Genomic DNA, 23137 nt, shown 5'->3' with positions numbered 1-23137 from the left:
TGGTGTTTACACTGGTTCCAARATAAACGAAATTATCTACGACTTTAAAGTTACGACTGTCAACAGTGACGTGAGTGCCAAGTCGCGAGTGCGACGACTGTTTGTTTGATGACAGGAGATATTTCGTCTTGCCCTCGTTATAACTACACTTTATAAATTTTTGTTGAATAGCGTGTGGGCGTGGCAGTGGTCCGAATACTCCCACCTACAATATCTCAATTTTTACAATTTTCAACTAGTCTCATCATCCAGATCATTTATATATATGTACATAACCCTATATCTAACTCGATTATGTTTAGGTGATACAAACAATCGTTAGTTGAACAAAACTATTATACCTTGTAGCAATATAGTATGTAGCAAGAGTATAATAAATATTTATATTTACATATGTATATTAATATATGCACATATGTAGTAATTCCTTTTGTAGACCGTAACTGCCTTTGACACATTTAAATGCTAACATTATTTATTAATAATTATCGAGCAATTCTGCCCATTTATTTATGTATTTGCCTCATTCTCCATTGCTTTATTAAAGTGTTTGGGCAAAAAATTACTTATATATGTGCTTATATAAAATATAAATTTCAGCATATGAAATTGAATTTTGTCCTTGACGTGCGACTGGCCATAAAAAAGCGCTATTTAAATTGTAGAAGCGAAATCCATTGCTCTTCTTCTTTATCGCTTATGGGTATTTTGTGTGTTTTTGATGTTTTTGTTTTTACTTATTTGCCTCATTAAGTACTGCTGAATTCAATATCTACTATTTGTTGTAGATTTTGTGTTTGCTTTTGTTCTATGCGCATCTTTAGCAATTGCTGTTCGCTTTCATGCAAATTTACGTAATATATTTTTTAATAAAGTTGTGCCGTCATGCGGGCTCTCAACAGAGTTGATTGTGTTGCACACAAGCCGTTTATAATCACACAAATTCTCTTTAACAGTTAAATGGTTTCAACTCCGTTCAAATAGCTGAATTGTTTACCTATATATTATATTTTGTTTTACTCAAAACTCATTGCAGTCACTTTGGAGATGATGAGGTAAATGATATGTGACGACTTTCTCAACTATCTCTCCCTTTCAAAATTAAAATGGAAATAAGTTGACTCTCACACGTTTAGTTTTCTAGGTAAACAAGCCAAATCAACTTTAAGTTTTAAGTTTTAAACTCTCTGTAAACTTGACAATTTATCTATAGCAATAAGAAAGTATAGTACTAATATTGTTGAGATTAGTATAGTTTTCTTATCACTTGAAATTGAGAGCGTAAATCACCTACTCAACTTTGACAGATTAGGGCTTCCCTGGTCTGCTCAGACGTACTCTCTAAAACTCTCAATCAATTTATATCAAAAGGCTTAGACCTCACTGTGATTGAGATTATTTCAGTAGTAATGACGACCGAGAAAGAAGTGATATATCGATTTTCCTGGTTAAAATTCTCTGAAATCCAAAAACCAAAAAACTTTGATTGTTAACAAAATGCAGTCTCCAAAATAAGTGGTCTTTTGTGAATAATGAATGTGGTTTATAAAATCCAAATTATCAAAATCTTATTATTATCTTATTACATGAAGATTAGATAAATATTTTAAGTCTAAAAATTTTACTCTTAAACTAAGATAAACAAGTAAGGAAAAATTAAGTAACTGATATTTAATACTCTTACAATATGAAAGAATCAAAGTCTAGGAAATTCCTTCATTTGCTGGCAAAATTTTTTATTAAAATATCCATTTTTGCCAATGCCACTACTACTAACATGCCAGATACTAATACAATACCCCCTGGAATTTATTAAGGTTCCTCACGTAGCATCACCAATCTACTATACATATATGGAGTAAAGTCAACTGGATGTTCGAAAACTTTGATATGAGTTATATAAGGGACTAGGTCAAGTTTTCGCCCAATTTTATCTATTTTAATTACAAAGATGCACTGTTATTAATATAACTCCCTTTTTGATTTTCATTGAGATAACTCATATGTATATTGGGTGATATATGCGGCATAAAGTCACCCGGGGGGTACTGGGCTCCTCATATTCGGTACCCAGGCGCTTGAACAATTTTAGTTCGATTTATATAATATTTGGACTGTAGCATAGGAATATTAGAAGTATGTTATGTACCTAATTTAGTTTAAATCGGTCAAACAATTCCCTAGACAAGTGATTTCATCTAAAAGTGGGCGGTGCCACGTCCATGTTCATTTTTGACACCAGCTCCTATAAAACACACTCTTTGTGACAAGTGTGATTTCTACATATATCCTAATTTACGGTTTAATTAAAACACTTTATATGTTTTCGATTAAAGCCGTTTTATGAGCTTGGCAGTGGTGCGACTACGCCCATCTACCAGGGAGTATGTGTACCAAGTTTTATCAAAATATCTTAATTTTGACACCTTGCACGGGCAAGGGTACAAAGTATTAAAAGTATGCTTATACCTCCAAAACTATTTGCCGAATCAAATTCAATATTCTCAAATATATGAACATTCGATTAAACTATTTTTTTAAATTCTCAAATGTATAAGACCCCCTAAATAGGATAATTAACCTTTAAGTCAAAGATTTTTATTTACATTTATACAGCATAATATAATTCTAGAAACATCTCTCTTCAGATCTCACAATTATTTCATCGTTCTTGCTACGAACTTCCACTTAAAGAACGAACACTCAACGTCTCTTCATCGATGATGTGTGACATATGCATCCAACTCATACTCAGCAAAACGGTTGAATGCATTTTAAAGCAGTTATAGCTTGCTGTGTCTTTAACGAATGAATGCCGTGGGCACTACGTTGACCCAGAGAGCATATGGAGGAGTTCAGGTCCCCTAATCACCAAAAGTAAATAAAAGAATTAAATTGAAAGTCAATGAATGCGCTCGAGTTTTGTGTGTTGGATGCAAATATCAAATTAATGATGCACTTATCGCCTTTTCAAAATAAAACATAGTTGGGGCACTGAACCGCTCGCCTGCGCCCACAACTGAAGTGCGCATTGCTGGGTATCAATAAACCGAACAGTATCTCTGCATACTTATGCATAAGTATAATACGCCCACCATAATAAAGATAAATATGAAACTGAGATTTTATTACTGCTGTCTTTATTTTAAAATAAAATTCATAACTTTTTTAAAGTTTTTTTTACACAAATTTGTTTAATGTGTTGATTTAAAGGTTTATTTGTTTTTATTGAACTTGGTTTTGTTGTTGCTTTCGTCAATTAAAATTTACTTTATATTTTTTAGAATTAACATGTCTAATTTTTTTTATATAGAACTTGTTTTTGTTTTTTTTATTTTTTACATTTTAAATTTATTTTATTTTTTATATTCGAAGTGTACATATGACTATTGCAACATGTTGCTATAGAGTATAACAATTTTCTCACCCCCTGGTATAGGGGTATACTTATATAATAACCAAATAACCAAATTCGCTCAGAACAAATTGCTAAAGCATCCACGACTTTGTAAAAAATTATGAAATCAGAAGATAAACTCGTCTGGTCCTCATACAACGATACGGTTAAAAACTACTAAAGGTTATATAAATTAATAACTAACTACCACAGAGATATACAATTTTACGCCAGAGATGGTATGAGAGGGCTCTATAGGAGTTGGTACAAAAATTTGACAATAGCAGTGGCAATGCTCACTTTTATGTGAAATCACATATCTCGGGACCTTCCGGATCGATTTGAATCAAACATTTTTCTGACACCCCTACATCACAGACACCACGCCTACTATAACACTTTATTTTATTTTAAATTCCATTAAATTCTTTCAATTTCTAGTGTACAAATCAAGAAGCAATTAATATAACGGGATAAAGTTTTGCACGAATAATGCCTAAGAAGGATGGCACCTTATGGCCAAAAGTTGTCCAAAAAACTAAACTGGGCTGTATTTGGGGCCAAGGGGGATTATTTTGAGGTGGACGACATAGGTTTTGAAGAATAAATTAAGAATTTTAAAATTGTGAACAAAATTTTACTCGTTTCGGCCAATAAGTGAGATATCTAAATGAAAACTGGAGTGTGTAGATAGGTAGTAGACAAAATTTCTAGAAAAGTTCACCTAGCCCCCATTTAACTACAATATTATCAGAATTTTCGAACATGCTGCTTATTTTACTTCATATGATTGATGATTGTTTTTAGTATATGGCATGATAATAGTTCATAGATAAAATCGGGTCGATACTACCCCAACTCCCATATACTACATATATTGGGACATAAAGGACCCGGAAATTGTATTTAAACTGCCCGGGTGAATGATATTTCAAAAAAATGTACTTGGCTCAATTAGTAGGACTGTCCTTAATTACTATGGCAAATAAGTAGGAGCACGATTAGTGCACCAGTTTTTTTACAGCAGCTGCTTAAATCGGTACACCTCAGTAGTGGGTTGCGATTTTTACAATGGATAAAAATATCAAACAAAGCATTTATCTCAAATTTCGTATTTCTAACCAAATTTCGTTGCGAATATTGGAAAAGGCTTACAGTGATTCAAAAATACAAGACTTCGAGTGGTACAAAGCCTTCAAAGGCGGTCGAAAGATCGTTGATGACATCTCTCGTTGCGGTAAAGCTGATTTTTTTTAAGCGTACGATTGTGATTGAATTTAAAGCCAAAAGTGCTATGAAAACCATCGACCAATTACTGTATTTACCAGAATTGGCCCAGTGTGATTTTTTCTTGTTCTCCAAACCGAAATGGCCGTTCTGTGGAGCCCATTACCAATCGATCGAATTCTCTGCAGGAGCCATCACAAAAATTGCTTATGAAAAGTGTTTCGAGGACTGGAAAAAGTGCTTGTATTCGGATTCGCTGATTGACATTTTACATCTTAAGGTATTTCCCTGACTTTGGCTCTTGCAAGTTGCAAGAGTATAAAATGTTCGGATGCACCCGAACTTAGCTCTTTCTTACTTGTTTAATTTTTTTATTCTTATGTACATAATAACATGGTATTTTAAATTTTTTTTAATGTACAGTGGTGGGAAAACTTTTCAAAAGGAAATTTTAAGCTGAAAACTTATAAACGCATTAATTAATACGCTTATTATAAAAACTTTTTTTATGCGTAGAAAAATTTAAAAATGTAAGCACTTTTTGTTTTTGATTGGTGCTGAGCTGCTACATTGTTATTATTGTTATTGAGTTTTCTGAAATTAAATATTTCCACGTTTGTTTTTGTTTGCTGTACATTAAGCTGTCGAGCTATTTTGTGTTCAAAACTGTTTAAAAGAAAAACTAAACGAAACACTTACACGCATACACATTCATTACGCACTGAAGCGCCAACTGCAAGAGATCCAAAACAACAACAAACTGCTAAAAGTGTAACAACGCATATACACCAAATGCACAAAGTCGTTAAGTGCATTTGCATATACAGCTGCGAGCAATGAAATAATAGTAGGTGCTAACACTCTAAACCTTTTTCTAAACTTTTTTTTTTTTTGTTAACAATTTTAAGTGGTTTTGTCTCTGGTTCCATTATATTAAGTAAACAGGATTTAAGGGATCGTCTCAGAGTGACCCTACAAAAAATCACGTTTCTTCGCTATTTTTTTTTTATGTTGAAATGAACTAATCGGATACAAATGTTTCTATCTGATAATGAGAAAAAAAATAGAAAACCGTTTTGCGAAGAACCTACCCATTACAATTAATACCTCATACTTGAAGAGTCTTCCTTAGAGGGGTCTATCAGCCAATTTTTCAGTTTACCAAGCGAAAAAAACAATAATTTTTTTGATCCACTCCACTATTGGAATTCGCGTGCAGATCCATGATGCCTTCAGTTCGGTGGGTCGGACCAACGCTTCTTTAGGAGAAACGTTACCACATCATTATACTTGACGCACTATGTGTTAAAGGCTTCTAGGGAGAAGTTAAACATATTCTTGAAATCCTTTCCTACCATAAATAATAATTTTCGAGTCTTCACTCGACTTCTACATTTGTCGGTTGGTCAAGTCAGAAGTCATGCTATGTACTTTTTAAAACCAAGAAGCCCTAGTGGGTTGCGAGCATAAAAATTATAATCTCTTAGCTTTCTTCTCCCTATATAAACCCGCACGGTAAGTTTAATGTGTTCTGAATCTCACAGCAGATATTATTTAGTTCGACAGCGTCTGAAAGTATCCGTCTCGGACCTCTATTTTCTGGTTCTTTTGCTATTGAACACCCAACCAATTTTTGCACTTTCTTTTTGAGGACTCAAAATATCGAAATTGAGTGTCCAATTGATTATGATTCACTACTTCAAATTACATACACATATTACATATGTCCAACATTTTCAGGTTCTACGCCCATATGTGTGCCAGTTTTAACAAATATAAACAAGAGTGAAAGTTCCATTTTATTTCGTGCTTCATTCACGCCACTGTAAATTTTCGGAAATTTTGTTACGGTATTTTGCATTTTAGGTGACGATATGTACATATGTATAACAATTTTTTTTTAATAAATGCCCACTACTATTTCATTGCTTGCAGTTGTATATACATATGCATGTATGTATGTGGGTATGTACGTGTATATGCCTGCCTTGAGGCCTATGAAGACGTGAAAGCCAGCAACGAGCTATTTAACTTACGTTGCCTTGGTAAATTTGTAGGTTTATAGACACGAACACTGAGTGCCAGGCATCCATCGCTGCAGCACACACACTGCGCGCCGCCACCGTCGCTTCCCATAGAGCTTGGCAATGCAACAACCGAGATGAAAACAATTTTCATGCGAGTACTAAAAATAAAGTTAGCCGAAGCGTAAGTGATGTCTTTCGGCTGTAGTGGTGTTGTTACTAGAATTGTTGCTTTCTACTACGAAGCGTTGGAGTCTGAAAAGACCCACTCGTTCATGATGGGTAGGCTTTATTGCCTGCTGCCCGTAAACAAACACACATATCGATGGTAATATACCATCGTTCAGCTCATCGTCAGCGACTTCCTCTCGCTTCTCCCAGCTTTGTTTCTAGCCGTCCTCCTACGTCTTTGTCATTGTCGTCATTTTCATCGTCATCAATGCCCCGTTAGCTAAGAGTGTGTTCCAACCACTTCACGCTACATATTCGTACACACTCGACCGGGTATGACGAGATGCAGGCGAAAAATTGGTTTTTGGCGAGTTACAGTGGTTCTTAAGTGAAAATGAAACTCGAAAAATGTTGTTAATAATACAACAAATGTGTGTTAATAAATGGAAGAAAAACAAAGGCGGCTAAAGATCAAAGTAATGTCGGAGTGGTAGCCATGCTCTTGGACATGAACCCGAGCTTTCGCAAGGGTTAAGGGAAAGTAAGGCTTAAGTAGCTACACATCCAAGTGCGGATGTAGAAAAAGGTAAGGAAAATGAAAATGAGATTCAGTTAAAACCGGGAAACCTCAATACGGCCTCCAACTGCAGCAAATATCAACTTACTTAAAGTCAAAACGCGCCAGAGTTCCGAAAACATCTTCAAGTACAAGAAAGCCTAATTATTTGTAATCCGTCTGAAATCACTCAGTAGTATGTCAAATCTGTGCGCATCTAACTATCTAATTGCGTGTTGTTCTTCCTTTATATAAAATAAGACATGTTGTATCATGCTTTTGTTGGAGATCACTGCATAAAATTGGCTACTGGTCTGTTGAAAATAATTTCGACTTTTCCTTGGTCTCTGGTGTATATTACCGGATTTCAGGTTGCGCTTAAACACCTCACAGCAGTGCACGTTTAAAGCTGTTAAACCTATTTTGACGGTCCCCATTGAAGAAGAAGTGTAGATGTATATGTTATCCAAAAACAGCTAGGTACATGGTTTTTCACCGTAGCCGTCCACAGGTCCGATAGTAGCGTCAAGAGACTATGTAGTTATTATCCTAGAGTCAAACGGAATAAGAGGTGTTTTTTCGAGACTTAGAACAAGGCAATTTAATAAAAATTACCTCAACAAGCCACAACTCACGTATAGGACCTCCTTTAAGTATTCATTAGACCCAAATAATCGTGAGCAAATAACTTTGGTATAAAGCAAACAGTTTTTAGATTTTTTGCGCACATATTTCGCAGTTCGTCGCACTGCGCCGCGATAATTAGTTTTGGAGGTGGCATTACAGTGTCACTGTGGCTGATGTTGGCTTATTCAACAAAAATGGAATGGAATTGTCGCTACTGCTGCAGTACTGTTGTATTATTTCTTCTTGTTGTTATTTTTTATGGTTGATGATATTTTTTATTGTTGCTTTTGCAACTCGGTGGTGGCTGCTTGCATTTTCCATCATCTTGCCGCTTTTCAGCTGCTGCTTTTCCGCATGGCAGCACGATGCGCCAACTGCTCCATTTCGAGAGCTGTACCGTGTTGTTGCTGTCGTTGCAATACCTTTACCAGAATGCTTGCACACACTCGAGTCATAATCGCAAATACTCGTGCACTTGTCAGGCCAGCCCTGCAGTGCCATGTATTTTGACTTATGTATGTATGTACATAATGCTATGCGTTGTTGATTATTGTAAAGCTTGTACAAGCGGCTTGGAGGCGCTCCGTTGTTGTATGTTTATATGAATATATTGTTGTATACATATGAGTGTGTACGTTATTGCATGCTTATACATATGCCGCATGAGTTCTCTTACTCTCCTTTGTTTGTGGCATATATTTTTATTGCTTTTGTTGTTGTATTGCATTTTTCTTTTCCTTTGCTTACTTATTTCTTTCGGTATTTTGTTTTGTGTTTGTTTCGCTCCTTTGTTGCCTTGTGTGTTTGCGTCTTAAAGTGTCTTCAGCATTAAGTGCACTTTGGCGTTATTTGTAAAAATCTCTCGTTTGCTCCATTTCTACAATTCGTACAACGCCATCGCTATTACCAGCATCATTATCGCCAGCGTTAACAACAAACAGCACCCATCGTTGACGATAGCATCAGTTGGATACGTCATATTAATCATCATCAGAACCGAAAACATGCAAAAAATATCGCACCAACAACAAAAACTAGTACAACAACAAACCATTATTTACAATGCTTTTTGTTGAGCAGCGATTTGCTTCCCGCCTCCAGCGATTTATGCTTTTATTTCCCTTCTCTTGTTGTTGCTGCCAACAGCCGCCTGTTGGTCGTCCATTGCCTTTGTCATTGTTGTCCGTCGTCTGCACATCTGTATTCCCATTTCTAACTGCTGCCGCTGCTATTATCATCACATCGTGATTATCATCAAAACGTTCCATAGACCCACAGATCTACAGTGCTTTGTCCGCTTGCGGCCGCATCTTTCTTTGTGGCAGTTCAATGACATTTTTCTCTCGTATATTTTATTCAAATTAAGTTGAAAAAACCTTAAAAACATATATGTAAACAATCATAATATTAATAAAAAGTAATCTCAAAAATAAGTGTTGAAATGAAAACTGTTACAAAAGCCTTCATCATAAAGCATTCACCAGCTATGACCAAAATAAATGTATACATCTGCATACAGACCCTAATACATTCAAGCTTACATGCGTATATGTACATATAACATAAATATATATATGTGATTATTTGGCCATATGTTCATCCCGCTCGTATTTCATGCTCTCATTTTCTGTGTATTGTCATGCAAAAGTTGTTGAGTTCGCCTTCTATATAAGGGAGGTTCGCAAAGTTAATGACTCAATCTATTGCTTCTAATAAAATATTAAAATATTTTTTAGTAATGAAGCCCATTTAAAACTCAATCTAACAAATATTGCTCCGAAGCGTAACCGAAATCAAAAAACTTAGCCGAAACTTATAACAAGTATTTGGTAATTTTGAAAGTGGTACTACAGTTTTGTATTACAAAACTTGAATCTGAAGAGAATGGAACCTGAACAGAAATCTACGAGGCTGAGATTATTTTTCGAAGCAAAACAGCAATTATACTGTCCTTTTTGAAGTAAAGGCTTCCAGCTGCATATATATTTCTTCATATCTCGAGAGAATGGACGCTAAAAAACATTCGCCGAGACTGAGACAAGAGAGAGACAAGGTATCACAATTACATACATATGTACAACTTCTTGATCGAAAATATTATTTTGTATATAATCATTTCTTTCGTAACATGAATGCCTCACTACAGGGGAGACAAGTTAGATAAAAGCAATTGTTGGCTTTAAATTCGACTCGAACTTGTCCAGTAAATGCCTTGAAATTAAATTTATTGACGAAATTTTTTAAAACAACCTAGATCAAGTTTTTGTTTCTGGATGAAATACCTTCTTCTGTTTTCTTCAAGCATTTTTGGACATATCCAACCGCATTCGTACTCACAATTTGCGTCTGGTTACTAATGATTGTTGCATTGAAAGTCACACATAAATTGTTTAACCATGTCAACGTGCCTGCCTTTCTTCTCGCTTATCTATGCACTGTCCAAAATTGTAATATGCGCAATGTTTAATTGAATTGTTTGTATGTTAACTGTGTTGTTTTGACATTCTATTGAGCAGACAATTGTGTTTGACAATTGAACTATGAGAACTTGACATGTTAGATGCAAACATGTGTACCCAGTATGTTTATTTTATGAGCTGCGAAAGCGTTGGGTGACCTGTGATTTTAAATTCATGCGAGACATCACCCTCGTGTACTATCTGTAGAAATATTATATTTATAGCGGGGTTCTGTAACCAGTCTCTAGTATCTTTTTGAGGTAAAATCTCAATTTGTGACTAGTTACTATTCACTAAACAGTCTTTAGCGTTAGTCTCGAAATATTGGCTCAGATTTGAGACCTGATAGTTAGGAGGTCACAAAACTAAAAAGAGCTCTTGTCTGCCATTTTGTATATACTGAATAGAGATCATCATAGATATTAATCGATTGTCGTTTTTTTTATTTTGTAAGCAACTCAAACACGAAAAGGTTAAAAATAAATAAATTTTACATAAATTTCGCAAATATTGTAAAACAAAGTCAGCATATAGTTTTATTGATAATTATGTTTTTTGACTCTGTTATAGAAAATCTAATATTTGTTATCGACATATTTATTTTCATTCAAGTGTAAAAACATCTCTGAATAATGAAATGGAAAAGACTTTGTGACTGTCACTTACAGAATAGCAAAATCGTCTCAAGTCTCAAAAATTGTCTCTAACTTAGAATCTCAAATTTAGAGATCACAGTACAGAATCGCACGGTTAGTAGCAATGCAGAAATTAATTCTACAAAGCATAAGTGTTAACATAAAGCCTTCCAGTATATTGTAGTCTATAATCTGCTCCTCATTGATCGGTTATCGCGCTCCTTGGTGGAGCTCTTGCCCTTCAACAGTTTTTTCATTTTTATTTTTATGACTGCTATATAATTTTTTACATATAAATTTTTTACATTCTTCAGCTTCTTAAAGTCCAATAAGTCTCACAGTTCCCCATGTTACAAATTGATGGAATTGAAACTATTGCCACGAGAATGACAAATATATGCTTTTACAGCTTAAACATTGAAGCAATCTAATAAGTTTATCACAGATAGTTTGACAGTGAGCGCGACATATCCAGTAAGGAAAATTTTATCCATTTATATATATTAGGTTGTCAAAAAAAGTCTTGAGGTATTTTCGCTAGTTGGCGCTGAGAGCGCGTAGTTCTAGTTTTATTCGTCGCATCGGGTCATGCTATACCTTTTTGGAAAGCTCATTTCGCGTGCTAACACGTGTTTGAATGATTGTCGTTTCTTATAAGTCGTTCGTGAGTTATAGCGTCGCAAACATGGAGCAAAATAAATAGAAAATACGGCATATTATACAGTACTACTACGATAAAGGCGAAAATGCATCTCACGCCGCCAATAAAATTTGTGCAGTTTATGGACCCGATACAGTTTCCATTTAGACTGCACTACGATGGTTTCAACGTTTTCGTTCTGGTGTAAAGGTGGTCGAAGATGCGCCACGCTCCGGAAGGTCTGTCGTCGAAAATTGCGATAAAATCGCTGAATTGGTCGAAAGAGACCGGCATAGTAGCAGCCGTAGCATCGATCAAGGGCTGGGCATGAGTATTCAAAAAAATGTTTATGAACAATTGAAAATTCAATAAAAAATACCGCAAGACTTTTTTGACAACCTAATATGTATGTATGCGGCAACTTTGCTTCAAAACTTTCATAGTATATACTGTTTTTTATATAAAATGTCTGCATAAAATTGATTTAACGTGATTTGGCTTACGCGATTATAGCCGAGTTAACAACAGCGCGCCAGTCGTTTCTTCTTTTCGCCAGGTGGTTCACCACCAGACGTATTTGCTTTGCTTCCTTGTCCAGTCTGCAGAAGCAGAACTAACGGCGCGGGTGTTGAGGCCGATGATATCAATGGACCTACTCGTCTCAGTCCTTGTCCCGGGCATCGCATTTCTTGGACGGCGGTGATGTCAGCCTCTCTAACGAGGACATCAACCAGCTATGCAGCGGCATCTTCCCTATTATGGGACTGAACATTCCAGGTGCAAGCGCTCAAATCGTAGTCCTTAATTCGAGTGCGTTTTTTACGTGGCGGGTCCCAAACCCAGCGCATAACCCTGCGGAGGGGATGTTTCGGCTGCTCACTTTAGCTCTATGTACATCTGGTATATAAGACTGTATATTACACATATCAATGATATCAAAATGTTTCGCATCTACATACCCTCAAAATAATTTGTTTTAGTACAAGATATCTTACGAAATTTAGTAATAATCGATATCTCGAAATATTTCTCCCTGCTAATCTTGATACAACTTTCGAAAGTCTTTCTCTACCCGAGCTCTGGCTTTAATTAAATGGTTTTAATAATTATTTTAGACATATTCAAGGAGTGTACAGGTAAGAAATTGAAATAACTTGGGAGTGTATTGCATACTTCCCTTCCTTCCCCGTTTAATTTATTTCTTATTTCCTCTTTTCTTAAATTTGGCTTATTTTTTTAACCTAGTACAAAACAAAGATCCTGTTATTATATCATCGTAGCGGTAAACGCCCATTCGTAGCGTACACCACAGAATTGCAATATTTACAAGTGTTTTCATTTCGTCACTTCCTGTATCTCAATTCCGCCCTTTTTAACTAAGTTTCCTTCCTACCTTCATTCATCTTGATTTTCCCACCTACAAGGGAAAACAAAACAAGAAAAAGGCGAAAATCTGTTTCGCGTTGGCAATGCCGTTGTATGTAGTAGATTCATCAGTATTTTTTGCATCCACATAATTCATATTTTCGAAATTTCGTTTTTTACAATTGCTGTGACATTGAATTCGCGCAAATTTAATTTTATTAAATATTACTGCAATTTAAATTAAATAATGAAATTCAACCCTTCCAATTTGGAGAGCGATGTGGGAGCGGCAAGTGATGAGAGCGAGAGGGAAAGAGAAAAAGAGCATTAATTTTTATAATGCCTCTGCGCTCAGTAAATGTGGCTCTTCCTTCTCCACCGTTTGGAATGCAATAAAAATATGCTGTCACTAGCACCTTTATTAATACATTGTGCACACTTTTATATTACAGATTTCGAAATTTAATTCCAACAACCTTTGTAATCAAATATAATTACTAATAATGCACGCATTCTACTGCATATGCTCGCCCTCATTTGCTCTTGTCAATGTTGCTGCTGCTGATGACTTTCGAACCGACACGGTGGTGGCAGTGCTCATAACTATAAATGCGCTCACTTCATATCAACCCTGTGTGGTGTGTTGCAAAACATCCCTTAACTCCGGTTGTTTATTCGTTTGTGTTTTTGTGTGAGCGAGTGACGAGTATTTGCTTCACTCTGGTCGTTGTCGCATATCCGCTGTTGGAAAATTTTGAAGAGGGCCGCAAGCGAACAATAACAACAAAGCTTAGATTGTTATTACTGCCACACTGAAGGCACTGTGTGGCACCGTCAAACGAACCCTTACGTGTTTTGTATATTTTGCCGCATACCTTGCTCACCGCTCGGTATTTTTCAGTTAGTCTATAATTTTCGGTAGAACATGTCGACCACCACGACCAAACGGTATGAAGTATTTTTTTGATATTTTACACGCTTGAAAGATAATTTCTGTAAAAATCATCTCATATCTTGCATTTAAATGCGAAACAGGGCAAAAGTTTGTGCTAAAATTAGTGTCGCGGCTATATTTTCTGTTGCGGTGGCAGTGTTTTTTTTTTTTGCAAATAAGCTCTTGGCTTAGCAGGAAGGTGTCGAATAAAACAACTTTTCCAGACTTGCTGTCTGCGTCTTGAATAGACAACCAGCCAGTCATCGCTGTGTATGTATACGGTGAAAGAACCAGCGAAATACATACAAAAATATACACACACGACAATATACATACATATATAATAGTTTAAACAACGCAGAGGTGGGCCGCAATGATGCAAGCGTGAGTGTGTGTGTGTTGCTAGAAAAAATTTCAAAATAGCAAATTTGCAGAAAAACGAAATATTCGTAAATCCATTAAATACTAACTAACAACCCCGCCCAACCAAACAGCCACTTTTACATACCAACAACAACGTTGTAAACTGTTTTCTACAATCTGTGCGAAAAGTGCAAACACTGACTAAGCCATTAAAACAATAAGAACAAGAACAAAAAAATATATATAAAAAGAGCCAAAACTAAAAAAAAAATTAAAATAAAAAACAAGAACAAAAGTGATACAAAGTATAAAAACATCAACTAAAATATTTGCATTAAACAGTAAAAACATGAAAAGCTAAAATTGGAAAACAAAAACAACAAAAAGCCGTCCGTTGTACATCATCAAACATTACGAAACCCAGTCCAAATCCGCAAAAGTTTCAAAACTGCGCCTTACATACATACAAACAAGCATATTTGCAACCCTAGATATACACGCATACTTACATATGTACATATGTGTAGTGAAGTGTTGGTGTGCAGACCCGATTTCAATCGTTTCAAAAACATTAACATAACTGTAATATACTCGCTACATAATACAGGCCATTTTCTACAACATTATTGGGCGCAACATTGACTGATTGATATTCACATAAAGTACATGTACATATATACCATATATTCTTATTTAATCAATAATATAAGTATATACAAAGTATATTATAATTTATACAATTTAATCTCAAATAAAAATCGTCGCTTTTACATACAAACACTAATTTTTTATAATCATATACTACTTTCGCGTAAAAATCCAAATTTCACGAAAAAATTGGAAAAATTCGCAAATTCTTATAAACTCCTTCATAAAACTAAAAATCGTTCATCAATCACTTAGCTCGTAGTAACGCTGTAACTGTTATAGCCGGCAACAATATGCTTACCTCGAATGACATTTACTGGTAAGTGTTGTAATCCTTTTTAAACAACAAATTCGCCTTTTTTTAAGAAAATTATAGCTTATTTTGATGTTTTGAGTCATATCTGGGGGTGGCCACTAAAATGAGGTTAGGGTTACTAAACTGACGTTTTAATGTAGTTGTGAACAATTTTTGGTTTACAAAATATATGTACATACTTACATATGTGCATGCTGCTAGCTGTAGAGGCTAACTGTGTTACTGTGTATAAGTATGTATGAAAGTTTAATCGAAGAACTCCCCATGAGTTCAAAAAATAGAATAGCTTGTTCCCAGTGGAAAAGAAAATTTGCCGTTACCCTCAAGCTCACAACAGACCGAGTACGTTAGGTTAGGTTAAGCCATCTGGACTGACTTCTCAACAAAGTGCGGGATAATAATTTATTTCCATTTTAAAAAAAAGTCACTCGGTATTAACAGCTCAGTTTTTACTTGTATGTGTGTTTCAGCGGTTAATTTAAATGGATTTTGTAACATTTCCAAAAGTTTCCAATTTCTTAGAAATCATTATATTTTTTAACACTAACACTATCTGTAGAAAAAGAAGTCACCACATTTTCTGTAGCTTAAATTGTCATTCATACTTAATAATCAAGCGCCTACACGCGACGTTGGCGCCGTATTCGTCACCTCCACATCGATATTTAATATAACGTGACGTTGGTGTCCTACGCCTTACCTCGACATTGAGGACATATGTACATATTTATTTTTACAACGATCTTTCGAAGAACTTTTTGTATTTGATATACATACATTTTTGATATGCTTACATTCCGCCTCTTCATTTTGTCTATTTTCAACAAGATGATAGAACCAGCTAGTAATAAAAACAATAATAATAAAAAAACATACTGTTTCTGTCATATTTTCTCCACCAGAGGCCCTATTATCTAATCTAATACAAAAATCGATAAAATATAGCCTTCACTATGTTGGTGTGCCGAGCAGAGTTAAGCTCAGCTGAGGGTAGACCGCCGCGTTCTGTCGCTTTACCACTCTATCGGTCGGTCGGTGGGTCATTCGTTTGGCTGCTTGACGACCACGTTTTGTTGAACGCCCGCCTTCTCACAGGCATCCTGTTGCCAATAACAACGCGACAACAAAAACAAACGACACGAACTCTTATGTAATATATGTATGTCGGAAACAGATTTCTGCGTTTAAGCTGTTTGTCAGTTGCTTTGCCGCTAAAGTGTCTTTATATGTTGGAAATGGTTTCATATATTCGAAATACATACATACATATGTATGTTTCAGCACGCTTGTACCGTTTTAGAACTGTCTCCTTGCCTTTCTATTAACATCCCGTGTGGCTCGATTGAGCCGTGATTGGATGGCCTATAATTAAATTACGTTGTTAGATTGTTTATGAAGAATGGATTTTGTGTATTTTAACTTAAATATAGGGTTCTTAAATTTTTGAAAATCCGGATGTTGGTAATTTTGATAAGCTGACAGAACTACATATGCGAGGCTATAGAGAAAATGGTATTTCAACAGAGTTGTTATTTAGCACTATTATTATCGGTCAACAAATTTAAAAAAGAGGTAGCGTGAAATCAAAAAACTTCGAATCTTTTCACAAACACACATTTTGCTAATTAATAATGTGTATCCCGCAAAGTACTCATCGTATAGAAATTTTGGTTGTGTCCTTAAAAAAATTACAATGTACTCTTTTATTACATCTTTAATAGATCCCTTATGTTTTATACTTGCTTGTTGGTTCAATCTTTGAAAAAATAATATCTATATTTCTGCTAGTATGTTAGAATAATACTAATAAGTATTCTTAAAACACGTCGAAAAAAGCGTGAAGCGTGAAAAGCGTGAAAACAAATCAATGTCAGGTATTGAAGATTAAACCGAATAAACCAAATGAACAAAAAAATATAGGATTCCATTTACTGAACTATTTTATATGCAATAAAATTTTCATAACAATATCGACGTCAAAAACTTCCAGCGTTCCGCCCTTAACAAATTTTATGTCTAATGTTTTTAACAGAAAATATCCGTGTAAGAATTAGATATTGGCTGAAAAGAGACATGTTTTTTTTTTTTTTAAATCAAGAGGTATCCGATGGATCGACAGTTTAAACTCTTCCAGGGTTGCTAATAAGAGATTATTTAACCCAAAATAAAAGTAAAAATTGTTTAGACTTAAAAATATCTTCTCGTAGTACGGAACTCTGTTAGGTGGCTCCTCTGGAAAAAAGGAAGAATGCATCGACTTCGCACTACTTATAAATCAAAAGGTTATGTTACTAGGTTTCTTATGATCCCTAAACCATTAATCTAAACGGGTTTTCCAAACTACGCATTCTTTTTCTAACTTGGTACTTTAACGAAACAACAAGGAGATAAGGCCTGACTCTATTTCTGCTACTCTCAACGAGTACCATATAACTTACCTAAGTCGTTGAAGGAGCTGCACGATACAATAATGAGTTTTCATTATTGGATAATATTTCAAAATAATAAAAGCTTGGCCGCAGTTCGAAAATTTGATACAATAAATAAATCGTGCGTTAATTTTGGAACACCCTTTATATACATAGACTCTCCTTTTTATTTAGAACATCATTAGCATTCGAACATACCATGAAAAAGCATGTGTGAACGAGTTAAATAAGTCGCCTTGAACTATTGGCTCATATCGTAGTCGAACATTCTGAGAATAATAAAGTTTTTCATTATTCACTCGTCCTTTACTTTATTTATTTTTTCTCCTCAATTTCCACACATACGTTTTTTTTTATTTATTCGTTATTATTATTCTTTTTTTTTTTCTCTACTTTCTAACTTTTTGTTTCTGTTTTGCTGGCAAACGATTTTGTGAAAATGCCAAGGTTCATGTACATTGACTCTTTCAGTCAACATCAACAACCTTCACTTCAATTGAATTTTCCCTTTTCACCTTTCACTCGTTCGAAAATTTATTTGACATTGTCCGCAATTGAGTCAAATTCTTTGTTCCAGTTCGCAAACAATCGATTCAGCAAATTGGCTGTGACTCTCATTTGCATTACTAATGGAAAGAAAGGAAATAAACAGAGCGAGTGAGAAAATAAAAGGTTTAATTACACCTCTATATGTGCTCTTACTCCTTTGCTCAAAATTATTTAACATTGTTAAACCAATATACCATAGCTGCATAAATATTGTTTACAGAATATATATTCGGTTTTAGTTTTTTTAAACTCACGGTACTTACGGTTGCTTATATAACCTTAAACAAATCGCTATAGATATCGAGTTATATAAATATATACACAAATGATCACGATGGCAAAACGATTCAGATGTTTGTCTCTCCGTGCAAGAGAAGACAACCATGAAACAATCTTTTAAATTCCTGATTCTTTCAAGCAATAAAGTTAACGAACTATCAAATATGTGCTCCACAGTCCATTATACATAGCTAATTTTTACCGAACATATAGGTCAATATGTTAAGTCTAATATTGAACTTCGGGGAGAAATTTTTTTATGACTGCATGCCATTGTGTCAAAAATGGGTAAAATTGGGTCAATACTTCCGTTAACAACCTTATACTTCATATAAAGATTTTCGGACTTCCAATTAACTTTTCACATACAGACTTTCTTTCCAATAACAGCATATCCTCATGTCTAAAGTGGATTATATCAAAGCAGTACATCACCTACACCTCATATACTTAATATAAGGGTTTTGAAGTATCTACTTGTCTTTATATTGGTCAACCTGGGAGGTTTCTTAATAAAATTCAGAGATCATACTACTGGGAACAAAAAATAGTAAGAATTCCCTCGAAATATTTATTTTCTAGTTTGATATGAGTGTCAGTGACATCTGTGATAAATGTCAAATCAAAATAATCATTCGTTTTTAGTATACGCTTGTCTTTCTGAAGTACATAAAGTGCACTTTTCGGCGGTTTTTACGCGGGTGAAATTATTCAATAAATAATAAGAAATTCTTCAACAAAGAAGTTGCATTAAATTTTGTGTGCGGAATCCAATTTCTAGTGCCGAAACGTTAAGAATGTTGAAGGAGGACTTCGGTGAAAAGTGTTTGTTACGAGCAAGTGCTTTTGATTGGTACCAATTTTTGGGGTGGGGAACGCGTTGACGACGAACCACGTCCAGGACGAACATCAACATCAACTGATGATCAACACGTCAATAAAATAAAGAAATTAGTACTTGAAAATCGACGATTAACACTGAAACATTATTGAAACTTATTATTATTTGCAATGAGTCTTAGATCAATGCTTACGACTCGGAAACAGATGTTCAGTCTGCCGAATATCATGGTAGAGGTAAGACGATGTCAAATTGTCAAGAAAGAATGCCACCAGGTTCTTCAATAAGTTTTGTCGTTCGATAAGAGAGGGCGTTGCTATGAGCCCACATTTTATTTTTTTTTTGTTTTGTTGGTACACTCTTCATATGAATATGTTTCATTCTTCGTTTACAAGTAATTTAGTGTCGCCGTGTCACAGTATTTTTTTACAATGAAAAAAATTTAATATCGTGCAGTGTTAAAATTCACGAACGATTGTTAAAATAGTATAATTATTGTTCACCTACAATTAGAACAGTAGAAAGATGGGTTGCTGAATTTAAACGTGGTCGTACAAGCCTTGAAGGCGATCCAAAAAGCGCATCAACACCCGAAATCATAGCCAAAATACAGGATATGGTTTTGGAAGATCGTCGATTGACTGAGAGAGATTTAGTAGCGGCTCTACACATCTCATTAGACAATGTGAACCATATTTTAAGTGAAATTTTGGGTTTTAGAAAGCTTTGTGAACAATGGGTGCGCATTCGTTATCAATGGAATAAAGCCACATTCGAATGCGACTTTCTTAGCAACCTTTGGAGTGTTTTAAAAACTATAAAGTGGATTTTGTGCGTCGATTCCTCCCTATGGATGAGATTTGGGTCTATCACCAAGATACTGAATCAAAACAAGAGGCTAAAGAGTGGTGTGAACCTAGATGTGCGGATTTGAAACGAGTTCATGTCCGGAAATTTGCCAAGAAGGTTATGCCATCCGTGATGCGATGTGAGAGGAATTTTGTTTGTGGATTACTTGACAACTGATAAACCAATTAGTGCTGAATATTATTGCAACCTTTTGGCCCAGTTGAAGGAGAAATTTGTGAAAAAAGATCCGGTTTGCAGAAGAAAAAAATTCTATTTCATCAGAACAATTCATGAAAACGTTAACTTCGGTTGCACAGACGCTAAATACCCTTCACAGGAGCATTTCTGTTAGTAACTATGTGTTCAGTTTGTGTGGAAGCATATGCTAAAGTAATTCGTTCCGAACAATTTTTTGGAGATTATATTGTTACCTTAAGCAGTAATCCATGCCACGTCAAATGCGACAGATTTCAATACAAGAACTTGATTCCGATCGTTCAGTTTGTATAGCAGCTATATGTTATAGTGGTTCGATATCGGCAGTTCCGACAAATGAGCAGCTTCTTGAAGAGAAAACGACATTTTGCAAAATTTCAAAACGAAGTCTTAAAAACTGAGCGACTAGTTCGTATATATGCAGACAGATGGACAGACTACTCACATGGCTAAAAAGACTCAGCTCAACAAACTGATTATTTATATATATCCGTAATATATACTTTATAAGGTCTCCGACGCTTCCTTCTGTGTGTTACAAACTTCGAAAACTTTTACTTTTTCGAAAAAAAATTTCTGTTGCTTAACTTCCTCAGTTGTTTAGGTTCCCATGGTGATATGCTAATAAAGGGGTTTTCAATAAAAGTCAAACGTTTGTTTAAATAAATCGAAAACATTTTGGGATATCAATTAAATTCTTTATTAGTGTGAAAGTACAGTCGTACGAAACACCATTGCTTCCCGAAAAAATTACGGTTTAGTCATTTTACAGTACTTCTTCCGTGATGATCAAGACCGGCACGTTCCTGTGAATGGTCCTCTTAACACTTTCATGTCGTAAAAATGTTCAACTGCAGATTTACTCAACACGCATCTATATACTTCCTAGGGTGGGTCAAAAAACAAATGTTATTTTTTCGCTTGGTACCCTGTCAAATTGGGTGAGAGACACCTGTTTTTTCTGTTTTTTTTTTTTTTTACGATAAAGAAGTTTATTATGGGGCATTTGTTAAATGGGAATCACTGCTTTCGTGACAAACTCTCGATTTATTAGCGAAGTATTTTGAACGATCATCGCTTCCAATTACAAAAAAAAAAATATCTCGTTTCATAAAGTTTGTAAGAAATTTAACTATCTAGTTTTTTCCTAACCGTTTAACAGATATTACGGGTGAATTTTGACTATTTTATAGCAAATGTGGTTTTTCTTCATTTTGTTTTTTTTAACTAAATGAAAACAATAGTATTTGAATATTTCATTTTTTAAAAACAAAAAACAAAAAATACAATAAAAAAGCGCTTTGTACATAGCCACGAAATTCAAAAGACAAAAGGCGGAAGAGAGATATTTTCTATGGTGGAAGTAGTACTATTATCTATTGGTCACCCACAGTAAAGCGTGGAAGTTCCTCTAGTATATACATTTCTTTTATGTATATTTATTTCTTTATACTTTCCACATTCACATTTCATATAGCTAACCTCAACAATCGTTGCCTAATTGCAACTGTTAAAACACATGTTGAGATGCAGAGATAAATAACTTTGACGGAAACAACAGAGTCATGTTCGTACAGCTGTGCATATGTACTATATGATTGCCGTCTATTAATTTTTGAGTGTTTACGCACTTAAGAAAGCAAATAGAAAATCAGTTAATTTTTAAGTATTTTGAAAGCATTTCACAGTAGAGTAAATTAGCCATTCTGAAAATTTCTGAAACTTGCTGAAAATATTCGTTGATTTTACATTAAGAAGAAGAAAGCAAGAAGATGCTTATTCGCAAATTAATTGAGAGAGCCGTTATTTGTGGAATAATTAATTTTTTTTATGACTACGAACATGATCTTTGAATACCATTTAAACTATTCGATGTATGTAATTGATGTAAAAGACCCATAAATATTTTATATAATTCGTGTCTCGAATATTTCTATAGTAATGTCATTGCTTTTAATTTATGTAGTTCAGTTTTTCCTACATGGTCATTCATGTCAAGAAGCGTACATAGCTGCCTACTATAAGCAAATATAAACAAATGTTCCGCTGACTGTAAAAGTGTAAATAATATTTATTTCAAGAAAATATATAAAAATATTACATATTATATACAATTTCGTCTACAAACAACAACTTTTTTATACTTGACTAAATAAGCACTACTTATTTTCAACTACGAAAAGTAACTTTATTGTTATATGTTATAGTATTCAAATTAATACTACTTATAAAAAATCAAAATCCCGTCTTACATAATATACATATGTATTGGAAATCGCGAAAGCAGACTTGCACATGCAAAATTTTTTATAAAAGGTATTACAAGGGTGGAATAAATTACATATCTAAATTTGCTTTAATATTTGTGAATATAAAAGCTATATGCAGCTTTTCTGTACTACTCCCCGAACTCCGTCATTGAGCCATCTTTGTCATGTGTGGAACACAATGCTAGCGACAGACTGCAGCAGCACGACAGTGAACTGAAAATGGCGTTGTGAATCCTACTACAAGAACGTTTGTGAGGGGGCAGCAACATAACAATAGCCGGCATGTACACAAAACAACGCAGTTTTCCATTCTGCATGTACACAATTTGGTTGTGGCCATAC

The 23137-nt window shown here is 34.7% G+C and overlaps 1 protein-coding gene across 2 annotated transcripts in view; it reads left to right on the top strand.

Annotated features, from left to right (window-relative positions):
• The window catches only part of LOC108972737 (IQ motif and SEC7 domain-containing protein 3), a 135937-nt gene that overhangs the window by 25740 nt on the left and 87060 nt on the right, over nucleotides 1-23137 (top strand). The window contains exon 2 of one of the 2 annotated variants that reach the window (XM_018939493.1): nucleotides 15302-15365. The exons of the other annotated variant lie outside the window; for it this stretch is intronic. Coding sequence (XP_018795038.1) covers nucleotides 15302-15365 — 64 coding nt within the window. The remainder of the gene's footprint in view (nucleotides 1-15301; nucleotides 15366-23137) is intronic. 2 annotated transcript variants of the gene reach the window in all.

The sequence above is a fragment of the Bactrocera latifrons genome, unplaced genomic scaffold, assembly GCF_001853355.1.
Source record: "Bactrocera latifrons isolate USDA-ARS-PBARC rearing strain unplaced genomic scaffold, ASM185335v1 scaffold_42, whole genome shotgun sequence".
NCBI lineage: Eukaryota > Metazoa > Arthropoda > Insecta > Diptera > Tephritidae > Bactrocera > Bactrocera latifrons.
This window is presented reverse-complemented; position numbering and strand designations above follow the sequence as displayed.